The sequence below is a fragment of the Neltuma alba genome, unplaced genomic scaffold, assembly GCF_004799145.2.
Source record: "Neltuma alba isolate B1F8T4 unplaced genomic scaffold, ASM479914v2 tig00000684_pilon, whole genome shotgun sequence".
NCBI classification, from domain to species: Eukaryota; Viridiplantae; Streptophyta; class Magnoliopsida; order Fabales; family Fabaceae; genus Neltuma; species Neltuma alba.
The window spans coordinates 175449-189185 of NW_021632146.1; the positions used below are offsets into that span (position 1 = coordinate 175449).

General features: G+C 33.0%; 1 protein-coding gene across 1 annotated transcript; it reads left to right on the forward strand.

The window, feature by feature from the left end:
• The first annotated feature begins 599 nt into the window (after positions 1-599).
• Positions 600-6457, forward strand: LOC114744267 (probable linoleate 9S-lipoxygenase 5). The gene is made up of 9 exons (XM_028932452.1): positions 600-780; positions 3038-3324; positions 3427-3676; positions 3816-4142; positions 4415-4500; positions 4701-4793; positions 4912-5237; positions 5338-5601; positions 5704-6457. The coding sequence occupies exons 1-9, from the start codon at positions 600-602 to the stop codon at positions 6455-6457; spliced, it is 2568 nt and encodes an 855-aa protein (XP_028788285.1).
• The last annotated feature ends 7280 nt before the right edge of the window (positions 6458-13737 follow it).

The following is a 13737-nucleotide window of genomic DNA, read 5'->3' on the forward strand; positions in this document are numbered from 1 at the left end:
AATAATTGAAAGCATTAAATTTGTTTAATTACATTAAATTCTAACACCATGCCATTCTATTCTTATTTATATGTTATTTGTACCTCAAGCTCACAAATTAAAAAAAATACACAAATAAATTTTTTTAATATTTTTCCTTATTAAATAAAAGATTTTATATATTTTTTCTCACTTATTTAATTTAACAAGGGTAAAATCGAAAAAAAAAGACATTAATTACCCTACAAATGATTTATATGTAGAACAAATTTTTTTCTCTCTACAAGTGACTTACAAACAGCAAAAAGACCGTATTAATTTCTATTTTCTCTCACTATTCATTAAATATAAGCATATATATATAAAAAATATATTTAATGATCAAAGCATATTTTTTTGTGATAGTTTTTTTATCAAAAAAAGGACAGATGATCATTGACTTTTGGTCTTTTTTTCATTCATTAAACTCTCTCTCTCTCTCTCTCTCTCTCTCTCTCTCTATTAATACTCACTGAACTCCGTCACTTGCGGCCTGCGTGATTATTAGTCTTTTGCCATCTTCAGTTTAAATCGTTTTGTTGTTCAGTGTCTTCGAGTGAAACTTGAACGAAGAGGTAAAAATGTTGTCCGGTTTGTTAGGCAGCAAAAAGGGCAAACAGATCGAAGGGACTGTGGTGTTAGTGAAGAAGAAAAACTGCTTCGACTTTACTGACGTTGGCGTGTCTCTGTTGGATCGTGCAAGTGAGTGTTTAGGCCGAGGCGTGTCTATCCAGTTCATCAGTGCTTCTAAATTCGACCGAGGTTGGTTCTTTAACATTTCTCTCCTTTCTCCATTTCAAACTTCGTACTGTAGTTTTACAACTATTTTTTGTTAGAGGTTTTTTCAACTACAGTTTTTAATGCTATTAACAAGTTCAGTATAACAAATTTTTTTTAAAAAAGATGATATTCTTACAATTTTAGTAACGCGGTTAATAAGTTCTGTAATGCTATTAACAAATTCAATATGATAATTAACAAGATGTTTTCTAGAAAATTTAAAAAAAGACATTTTTGCAATTTTAGTAACCTGATTAACAACTCATGTAATGATATTAGTAACTCTAATAAAAAGTCATGTAATAATATTAACAACTTTCATATCTATAATCGCTGCCTAATAAATGAAAAAAATTTTGATGTAAAACCTTCAGAGAGAAATTTTGTTAATGGCACTATGAGAGTAGAAAATTTTGTAAAAGTGTCATTTTTTAAATTTCTTGAAAAACCTATTGTTAACTGCTATATCGATATTATTAATAGCACTACAAAACTTCTAAATCGGGTTATTGAAGTTTAGAAAATGTCACTTTTTGATTTCTTTTAAAAAACCTGTTATTAACTGCTGCACTAAAGTTGTTAATAATATCAAAAAACTAATCAATTGCGTCACTAAAATTTTAAAAATTTTTCAAAAAAAATAGTTGCTGGTAGTTGAATCTTCGGCGACCCACTGCCAGAGCTCTGATGATGGTGGCCAACATGATATTCGGCAGCCACCGCAGGCACAAGAACTCCAATGACTGGTTGGCCACTGAGGGTGTTTAGTATTTTTTTTTAAAATAAAGGACAATATAGTCATTTCAACACATTTGTAAATCTTAATTTGGTCACTTATATTTAAATTGAAATTTTATTTATTTAAATAACCATTTGGGGATTTTAAAATTTATGAATCATTTTTTTGTCATTTTTCCAAAAAAAAAAAAAGAGGCATGGGGCCTCATTTGTTTTCTCTTGAAAATTTTCTCAACTTTTTTCTTCTCTCCAGTTTCATCGTCTGTTCCCCTTTTCTCTTCATCCAATTAAAGCTTCTTTTTTCATTTTTGCTCGGAATATCAGTTGCAACATTCATTCCAAAGAAAGATAAAGTATGTCAAGGATGGTCTGTTAATCTCTCATCAGCCCCCTGGCTACTCTCTAAATGCAATGCTGACGTAGATAATAAAGCATTAAGATTAAGTTTCATGTTTATTTTGATAACGTAATATGTGTTCTTAAAATTGTTAGTTTGTAAGAGCTAGGCAATATGGGATGCATCTATTACTTTTTCACATAGTAGAGCACTTTTGTTCTTCTATGACAATTTCTTCTATTCATGTTTTAAGTTTAACAGTTCCTTTTTTTTTCATTTGTTTATTACTCGTTCTAATTAATTATTTTGCATAAGTTAAAAAAAAGTTAGCCAACATCAATTGTTTATCATAAAATCTCAAAATTTCACTAAATAAAAATAATTACTTAGAGGAGTTTGGTTAATTAGTTAGAAAGCTTGATTGTTAGTTAAGGATATTAGATTAAAAAATTAATGCTTAAGACAAAGCATATTATATATTATGAACATGTAAGAGTTCTTTATAATGAGGACCAGGCATAGTATAAATTTTGCTTTGAGCTACAACAGTCTTAAATGAATAAAGGGTAAAGGTGGATTCAATACCCCGATCTTTTTCATGATGCATCCAATATTCTGATCTTTTTTTTTTTTGTGCACTTGGCATCCTAATTTTACTTTTAGTGCATCTAGTATACTAACACCATCGTATGAAAAGGACCAAAGGCAATTTAAATTTTAGACTCTTATGAAAATGATTAGAGAGAGTATATGATATCACCCTATTAACAAACAGAAAATTGGGCATTATATATATATATATATATATACACTCATCTGGTTCTATTTATAAGTTACTTCTAATATGTTTTATATGGACAAAGAAAAACTTTAAAATACATTAACTCTCTATTAAAATATAACTTTTCAACTTTATCCCTATTTAACATTTACAATAAAAGACAAAATAGTATATTCGTAGTAAAAATTTTATGAAGTGATTTATACTATAAATAGGACCAAGAAAAACATTCTCTCTGTCTTATAAATAGAACTAAATGAGTATATATATAAAACATATAAATTTACCAAAACACCTTCTATTTTTTAATAATTATAATATCATTATATTCAATATGAAGCTTGTTGATAATTCCAAAACTTTTGTTTTCGTAGAAAGGGGAGCCAAAGGGAAACTTGGAAAGCCTGCATATCTGGAAAAGTGGATTACTAAATCCCCAGATCTGACAGCTGAAAAATTTGAATTCAAAGTACACTTTGAGTGGGAAGAAGAAGTAGGGATCCCGGGAGCAATTTTTATTAAGAATAAGCATCCCAATGAGTTCTTTCTTATTAGTTTGACGCTAAAAAATGTTCCGCTCGTTGGTGAAAGTGAAATCCACTTCCCTTGCAATTCTTGGGTTTACCCTACAAATAGATACGAAGAGGGTCGCATTTTCTTCAGCAACAAGGTAATATAGCTCCCACTTTAAGGTGAAGTAGACTGTTCATATATTGAACTGTTTAATTATTTAGTTTCTAACAAGAAACACCGTTCGTCCAATGTACTGCAGATATATCTTCCCGATAAAACACCAGATCCACTCCGCAGATATAGAGAGGAAGAATTATCCAAATTGAGAGGGGATGGAATTGGAAATAGGCAACTTGAAGAACGTGATAGGGTCTATGATTATGCTGTTTATAATGACTTGAACAATCCCAAAAAGTATAACCGTCCGATTCTTGGAGGAACCGTTGGAGGGGAAATTAAATATCCTTACCCTCGTAGAGGACGAACTGGAAGGTCGTTAGTAAAGTCAGGTTAGGTTTCTACAATTGGTTTTCATTGAGATTTGTTATTTTTAATTAGGTTAAATCACACATAAACATTATTAAGTTTTGGATTATAAGCAAATAACTGCTTCGATCTAAAAGTGCTTTTTACTGCATCATTTTACAGATCCAGTATACGAGAGCAGAGTGAAACTTTGGCCCCCAGTACTTTACGTTCCAAGAGACGAAGAATTTTCTCCACTGAAGAATGCGGACTTCGTTACTTTTGGATTCAAATCGTTGACTAAGGTTGTTAGACCTGCTTTGAAGTCTCGTCTTTGTGAAGAGTTTGATAGCTTTGATGAAGTTCTTGATCTCTACGAAGGTGGATTTAAGTTGCCAAAGACTTTACTTAAGGCTGTAAGTCACCTTATTCCACTCCAAAAATTAAAGGAAGTTTTCCGAATTGATGGAGAAGAATTGCTCAGATTTCAAAAGCCACAGGTGATTAGAGGTATGCCATATATATATATGTTGGTCTATCATTTCATGATGTTCAAGCATTGAATATTCTAGGTCATATGCATGAAGGGAGTTGTGAAATGATTAAAATAAGTGTCTCTAAGGATCATCGTCTATCTCCTTGATGCAGTACACACATCAATTGGCGTAGTGTGTAGAAAGAAAATGGTTGACAAGAATTTATCTAACGATTTTCTCACTAGTATTATGCAATATATAGATCATTGCAAGGGCACTAAACATTATTGAATGGAGTTTTTGCAGATAACAAAAATGCATGGATGAAAGATGAAGAATTCGCAAGAGAAATGCTTGCTGGAGTAAACCCTGTCAAAATTTGTTGTCTCCAAGTATGCCTAATTATTTGTGGTCAATAGTTAGATTGCACTATCAATTGAAAGAAATGGAGTCTTTTCAGATAATAAAAATTTTCTTTAAAGTCAAATTTATGCAATTGTATATTAAGGATCATGGTTATGATAGCCCTACGAGGGAAAGTCTTACAATGGAGACTTCCATTTCTTTTATGTATATATCCATTTCTTTGCAGGATTGGCCTGTTAAAAGCAAGGTAGATGGTAGTATTTGCAAAATAAGTGAAGATGATCTCGAGAAAAACCTAGAAGGGCGATCTATACAACAGGTAATCTAATCTAAAACCATGGTTTTTATTCATCCAAAAGAGTGTTGTGCTTTAAAATTCATCGTGTTCAACTGATTTCCTATATTAAGAAAAAAAATTTGTATATTTGATTCATCAGGCAATAGAGGACAAGAAGTTGTTTATACTGGATTATTATGATGATTTCATTCCATATTTGCGGCTAATAAACACAACTGCTACTGAGGATATTAGTTCTAAAGTTCACCCTAGAGCGTATGCTACTAGGACAGTTCTGCTCTTGAAAAATGATGAGACATTAAAACCACTAGCAATTGAACTAAGTTTGCCCCGAGATGGCGATTGTGATGGGACTCCTCAAGTCTACTTGCCAGCTGAACAAGGCGTGGAGAAATGGATTTGGATGTTGGCTAAAACCTACGTTGCGGTGAACGACTCCAATTATCACCAACTAATTAGCCATTGGTATTTACACACACACACACACACACTTTTTACATTATTGCATGTTTTTCTCCTTTCCATAGTTGTCTATTGATAATTTTACTTACATGAATCACAACAGGTTACTCACTCATGCTGTCATTGAGCCTTTTGTCATTGCAACAAATCGACAGCTTAGTGTGATTCATCCTATTTTCAGACTTCTAGCTCCGCACTTTAGTGATACTATGAAGATAAATGCACTTGCTCGACAATCTCTCGTTAATGCAAATGGCATTATAGAGTCAACATTTTTGCCAGGAAAATATTCTATGGAGTTCTCATCTAAGGTTTACAAGAATTGGGTTTTTAGAGATCAAGCATTGCCAGCTGATCTTTTGAAGAGGTAAATATCTATCACCAAAAGAAGTCATCATCAATATTAAGAAGTCTTTGTTTCTATATTGTATCATATGTAATTTTGATGCTATTTTCTTGCTTGATTTAGGGGAATGGCAACTGAGGATTCAACTTCTCCTCACGGCCTTAATCTTGCCATTAAGGATTACCCTTATGCTGTTGATGGACTAGATGTCTGGTTTGCGATCAAGACTTGGCTCCAAGATTACTGTTGCTTTTTCTATGAGTCAGATGAAGCTGTTCAACAAGATAACGAACTTCAATCTTGGTGGAAAGAACTCATTCAGGTTGGTCATGGAGACAAGAAAGATGATCAAGGGTGGCCCCAGATGAAAAATCGCGAAGAGTTGATAGAATCCTGCACGATTCTAATATGGATTACTTCAGGCCTCCATGCAGCTGTTAATTTTGGGCAATACCCATATGGGGGCTATATCCTCAACCGTCCTACTATCACTAGACGTTACATGCCTCGAAAGGGTACCCCAGAATATGAAGAGCTTAAGAGTAATCCAGAGAAAGCTTTATTAAAAACCATTAATTCCAAGGACCAGGCAATCAATGTCACAGCAGTGCTAGCTGTTTTGTCCAGGCATTCTTTTACTGAGGCATACCTTGGACAAGCTGACATATCTGATTGGATATCGGATAAAGAGCCCTTACAGGCATTTGAGAGATTCAAAGAAAGTATAAGAAAAATTGAGGAAAGAATTGAAAGAGACAATAATGATTTGAGACTTAAAAATCGACATGGTCCTGTTAATATGCCTTACACGTTGCTTTATCCTAGCAGCGAACCTGGGTTGACTGGGATGGGTATCCCAAATAGTATCTCTATATGAGTGGGTGATGTCATGAATGCTTTATTTTATTGTTTTACTCCTGCCGCTGAAAGTTGGCTAGTGAACTTTTTAATCCCTCAAATTGTACTGTCATGCTTTAATTTGGTTATTAGCTAGGATGATTATAGTAGTTCTGTCTGAAGTTACTATGTTTTGTCTCATGAACTTCCTTATATGCCGATGTCTGATTTATGATGTTGTCTTATGTATGATTATTTCCTCGTGTTAATCTTTCTTATAAAATAGTTATGTAAAGGAACGTGCTTTTTTTTTTTTGAGTATGGGGCTGGACCTAGAGGTAACATATTAGAAATGGGCTAGAGGCTTCATCAATTTGGACCATAAAAAGTTTTTAGGTTTAGGTATAGTTGTGGAATTTGTTATATAATTTTCCTTCCGTCCACTAATAGGGGTTAGGTATAATAAAAGGGGCTAGTTCTCCATAATATGGTGAACCAACGTTCGAATCCTCACCAGGAGAGGCACCCATATTTGATGCCTGATAGTGCCTCGAATAGAGTTACCTCTAATAAGAGGATACTTGTGACTAGCAAATAAAAGAAAAAAGAAAAGTCCTTCTGTCCACCTTCTTCCCTTTCCCTTTGTATGTTCTTTTATCATTGAACTTCTTAGATTGCAGTATGACTATCTAATAACTAATAAATATGTATATATATTTAGTAGTTTTCATGTTTATTACTACATCCAATCCTTAATATAAGAGCCAGTTAACTAATTTGAGTAGATTAAGAAAATTAGTTAAGTTAGTTATTTATAATAAATAGATGTTGTCTTCCCTAAAATACCCTTACTAATCATGTGTATTAATTAGAACTATCATTTGATGAAACCTTTAACATGTGAAACTATTACAAAAAACACCTTGAGAAAAATGGATAAATATGAGAAACAAAATAGATTGGGAACTTATATTTATGACCAAATTAAAAGTTAAATTAACTCTTATATTAAGGATTGAGAGTAGTATTCCTTCTACTGTTGACTATTTGTAGGGTGATCATGAGAGGTGACCAAAATGCTAATATTGTTAAATTCTGGTCCCATATAATTTGCACCTAAAAGTATCAGGGTGTGTTCCTTCCTCTTGTTCACGAACAATTTTAGTCCTCTCATGAAGTGAGAATTTGTGCTATTCTTGTGTATTATATTTCTCTTATTGATATTTGTTCTCAGCAAATCATAAGCACCCCTCCCCAGTGATCAATTTGTTTATTTAATGTTTTCAAACCAAAAATTTCAGAATTACAAAGCTAAGTTGATTTGATTAATAAATAAATCGAAATATTAGGTTATTGGATTATATATATACATGAATCATCCTGAAAAAAAGAATGAGAGGGAAGTGTCTAGTGTGTGTGTGTTAGGCCGAATAGGGAAGCGATTTTATGCTACATAAGATAAGTATATGAGAATAATTTAGTCTTGCAAAACATGAAAACACTTATTTTGAATCCTCCCAAACTTTGTAAAGCCTCTGTGCTTTTTTTTCCCTCCCTTTGTTTTTGTTTTATTGGTAAGGGAACAAGGAAATACAGATTGCTATCTGGAAAAATGTTCCTTGGAGACTAGGAGGGAAGGCCCAAATACACACCCCCAAAAAACAAAAAAAGTGAACATGGCGAAGTTGATCAAATGTTGCTTGCCAGTTACCATCATTCTATCCGAGAGGTGTTTTCCGAAGAATTCAAGAAATAATTTGGGAAAATTAAGAAACAATAAAGTATAGTACCTTGGTGATGGGATACAAAATGTAAATTTACTTCATCTTAGAGATTCAGTATTTTGTGTTTCGTTTGGTCAAGATTTGTTTAAATATTGAGATTTACTTTCTTTTTTTTTTCCATCTTTTATTCCTTAAGGTTAGAGCTTCCTTACCACCTCTTCGTTATTAATGAAATTACAAGTTTAAGTACCTCCTCTTGTATTTCTCTCCACTTCTCCTACCTCAATTTTCTTCCCCTTTGTAATATCTTGAAATTTTCATAATAAATTAATTAATACTTATATTAATTGTTGTAGCCTGAGCACTGAATAGACCTGGAGATAGATGGTAACAAAGGTTGCTAAGAGACCAAAGGTTCTAGGTTCGAATCCCAGTCTTGTTTAAAAGAGAATTTACTTTTGCTCAGTTTTATAGGAAAATTACTTAAATACCCTTGTTTAAAAAAACAGAGAGATTTACAACATTATTTTTCTCTTCTGGTGCTTTCACTTCGATGAGAGAGAGAAGCAATTGAGAGAATGACTTAGAATCTTAAAGCCTAACCTCTCCACTCTCCCTCCTTTGATTTGTCGCTCCTCCCATTGTTCCTTGCCGTCAAAGTTGCCGTCGCCGACATCACGTTGTGATTCTTTCGGCTTGCTTTGATTCTGAATTTTCCAGCTTCGCTGTACCATCTTTGTTGCTTGCTCTGTTCAATTTTTGGTGGTTAGAAGGTTTGGAGTTCATCTTTTCTTACTCTTGTTTGACTGTCGATGCGATCTTTATCTTCCTCTCCTCTAGATTCTTAATTTGCTGCTGTCGGTGATGGAGATAAGTTAGTCCTCTTGCATTTTAGTCCTCTGTTTTGGATTTAATATTTATAATTGTGCTAGGCTATGAAATTTTCGGTTTGTTGTGACTGTTATGAAGTTTATTAAGGTTGGAATGGTAGATTAATATGCTTGGTCATCTTGTTTAATTATTACTGCATACAAGTTGTTTATAGAAATGTTTGGGAAAAAGGTTTGCTTAGAAGTCATGCTTTATCTATTGAGCCAAGATGCTTGTTCGGTGGATGAGTTTGAATGATTACATGATCTTTGATGGATTGAAAGATTGATGACAATGGTGAATTGTTATTAATGGAATAAATATTTAACATCTCAGTTCATTTACATATGCAAAATATTACTCTTCCGGTCCTCAATATAAAACCCATTAAACTAATTTATTAGATTAAGAAAGTTAGATAAGTTAGTTAATTATAAGAAAAGTGACACATTTTTCTTAAAACACCATAATCATCTTTCTTAATACCCTATCTTCCTCTTCTACTTGATTATGGTTGAGGGAGTATCTATAGGGATAATTTAGCGAAAATTGATAAATATAAAAAATAAATCTTATATTTAATATCAAAATCAACTCAAAAATTAAGTCCAACCATAGGAACAATAAGGAGGTATACAAATGGGCAAACCATAACATCCATCTGTCTTGTATGGCATCGTTCGACGGTTTTTTACCTTTTTTTTTTAACATATGCATTGGATACTATTTATAATCAAATCTCACCAACAGAGCCGTCAATGCCTCGTCCATCTTCAACTTCTCCAGCTCGTTGCTCCGAACGACGTCCACCGTGTCTTGCCGTTGGATCTTGTAGGCGGTCAGCCTCCGAATCGATGGCGGCGTCTGATTGTGATAGAAAGAGAGAGGGAGATGACAGACGAGGTCGGACGGCTAATGACCGGATCAAAGATGGAGAGGAAGGCGACCGGAGGTGGAGACTAGAGGGAGACGACTGAAGAAGGGGAATTTCCAGTACCACCCCTCCCTCCCATCTCCCTGGGATTCACAGTGCCAAGTAACAAGAATTCCACCCCCTACCAAACACTCTTCTTAGGGTATGCCCGCACTTTGAGGGGACAAAGTAAAGTAGGACAGCGGAGTTTGGCTTTGTTGGAAGGGAAAGGAAAGGAACGATTTTTCGATAACAGAAAGGAAAAGAAATTTTCATATTTACTGTTTTATTATTATATATTAGTTTATATCTTTTATTTATATGTTATATTTATGTACATTAATTTACGTGTTAATTTAAGTTGCATATTTTATTAAAATTCATTCTCGTTTCAATATTTTTTTAATGTGCGCATAAAAAACTGCTGTAATGAATATTTTTATTTCTAATTAATATAATAATATAGTTTAAAAATAGAATATCACAAAAATCATGAGGGCTAGTGAATAAATTTCATTTTTGCTTTTATTTTAAATTATCTTCCATGTCTGAAACAATTGATGACTTCTCTTTTTTTTTTTCTCATGAACATTAAACAGTAAAAAAAAAAGGCTCAAATACTATATCATGACAAATATTTATGTAAATACTATACTTAAACTCGTTCCAAGGATGGAGCGAATTTAAATTTATGTAGAAGTCGTTCGGAACGACTTCCATCATGTGGCTGATGTGACCTCATTTTTTTCAAAAAAAAAAAAGGAAAACAAATTCGTTCAATACCTGAACGAGTTCCTTTCATTATTTGCACTTCTCGTCTTGCATGAAGATTTACAGGTGAGAGGATAAATGGCCAAACAAGATGAATTTAGAAAGAAAGAGGTGGGGACTGGAACATGCCAAGACCAATGAAAAAAATAAGCTATTTGAATATAGAGGTTGGGGTGGGGAAATATGTGTTTGATTAATTTTACTTGTGAGCAAAATTTAAAAAAATAAGACTCTGGAACTGACTCTCATGTCCCTCCTCTCATTCCATTTAGAAATAAAAATATTATAATAATCATTTTAAAAAACTTAGGGATTATTTGTGCTTAAAATTATTACAATATTTATTCTTAAAAAAGTTTTTTTTACAATTATACCATTCATAGCTTAAAAAAATAGGAATGACATATTGTAATAGTTATTTTAATAAACTTAAGAATTATTTTATTTTTAAATTATTATAATACTTTATTTTTATGATTATTATTATTGTCAACCAACCAGGATTGGGGCTAGTTTCTCACGTTATGGTTGACTAAGGCTCAAATTCTTGTTGAGAGCTGTGCCCTACTTTTATTGCTCAATAGTATTTTGAATAGGATTGCCTCCAATGAAAAAAAAATACCTATGCTAGCTAGTTTTTCATGCCGTAATGGGCAAAGGTTCAAATTCTTGTTAAGAAAGATGCCCACTTTTGTTGCCAAACAATACTTCAAATAGAATATCCTTCAATAAAAAAAAAACTTATTCTAGCTAGTTCCTCATACCATGGTAGACTAAGATTCGAATCCTCATTAAGAGAGATGTCTACTTTTATTGCTTAACAGTATATCGAACAGTATTGTCTCAAATAAAAAAAAATACTTATACCAAGAAAAAAATTATTATTAAATAAACTATTATAATAATTTTTAAAATAAAATAATTCTTAAAAAAGAAATTTGTAAAGAGTAAATAGAATAATTTTGAGCATAAAATAATCTCTAAGTTTTTTAAAATAATTATTATAATATTTTTGTTCCTAAGTGGAATGAGAAGAGGGATGTGAGAGTCGGTTCTTCAGTCTTATTTTTTTAAAATTTTGCTTACAAATAAAATTAATCAAACACATATTGTTTCCAGTTCATGATTTATATTGATATATATGTATATATAACCAATGATTTATATTGATATATAAATCATGCCACAAGCGTTTTGTCATTTTCTAAGAATGACTCTGATGAATGAGAAGGACTACCAATAGAAACTGAGCCACTTGAAGATGGCCAAAAAAAAAAAAAAAAGAGGAAAGAAAGTGAGCCGCTTATTTTGAACGCAATGACTTCGTACATGCTGAAAGGCCCACTCCAACGTGCGCTTTGCGTTTCTGCAAACAGTGTGCGGATAGAAGGGCGAGAAATATCAAAGAACATGTGGCTCTCATATTCTCACAACAAATTAATATGCAGAATTTATTTGCTAGAATCGTTATTTGGAGTTCCATTTCTCATATTCTGATATTCTCACACCAGAACCCCTCAGGATATGCTGATCTGCCGTGAAGAACCTTCTCGCATGAAGTAGAACCTTCTCGCATGAAGTAGAGTAGATTCATCAGGTCCCTCTCATTTATATTCTTTCTTCTTTGTTTCTTATTTATGCCTTTGTCAGCCTTTCCTCATATTACAGCTTCGTCACCATTCACGAGCTACTTCTTGTTTTGTTTCTTTTAAAAAAAAAAATCTGAGAAAAATTAACTTCTATTTAAGAAAGTAAACTCAGCTTCAAACACAGCGACTCTAATGCTTTTGAGTTCTTATATTATCTATTTTATATTTGTTGGGCGTGTGCCCGTTATCTGTTTCTGTTCTATGTTATATGATAACCTGTAGAAGAAGTTGGTTTTTGGTGTTTTATGGTTTTTTCATGTCTTTAATTCTGATCTATTCCATGTTCCGTATTAAACCATAATGGTCAATTAGGATATAATTCTTCTCCTCTCCTGCCTCCCATGCCTTCTCTCTGTTTTCTCTGAAATACTTCTTCATCACATTGATTGTTTTCTTAGATTCATCCACATTGATCTGAGGTTTTACAGCCTCACATTGACACATAAAAGTGTATCGGACACAAGCATAAATTAACATAAACCTCCTTGTTTTAGAATCAAATAGAGGCAGGTTCCTTTTTTTGGGGGGGGGGGGGAGTGGGAATAGAATCACACAGAGGCTTTTCCCCAAACATAAATCTTTATTTTTTGAATCTCATGACACATTACCTCCTTGTTCTCATATATATATGAACAAAACATACTCAGTAGTATTGATTTATACTACCAGATGACATAGCAATGAAAAGCCAATGAAACAATCTGAGGATAAATGGCAAGTCAGAGCAAAGAAGGTCATGTAACAGAGAGTCACTTTCTCTTACATCAGGAGAAAAAAAAAGGGGTTAACGTTCAATTTTACCCTGAAAGTTTTCATTCACGATCAATCTGGCTGGGATAACATTGCTGTGTTTTTGAATTTTCAAGGCAACATTTCGAGACAACATTAAACCCAAAAAACTTTCTAAGACAACATTGTTCCTAAGTGAAAAGTTTCAAGGTAAAATTGGACCTTAACGAAAAAATTTATTTGCAAAGCGAACATAAGCTACAGGTCGTAGATTTTGAGAGAGGATAGTAGGATCTAAACACCTGTGGTGTTTGCAGAACCGTTATTGCCTTCATTAATTGCATTCCATTGAGTCTTCAAATATGATACTGCCCTTTTCCACATATACCATACTTCTTTGTAGCTAAAGTATATAAACAGTGATGTCCCATAGACAATGAAGAGATACAACTTAAGATCATGGCGAACCAGTAGTGATATTTGTGTTATGCAAGCACAAGGGCCGGAGATAACATCTGATATGAAAACGTGAATGGATACGCATATGATGAATATCCATACAATTGCTGGATGCTCAATAAAAGGTGACATATCTAGGAAGTGCCATCCAACAGCAGCGCCGAATATTATAATGAGTTTTTGAAAGCCTTCTTCTCGTGCAATA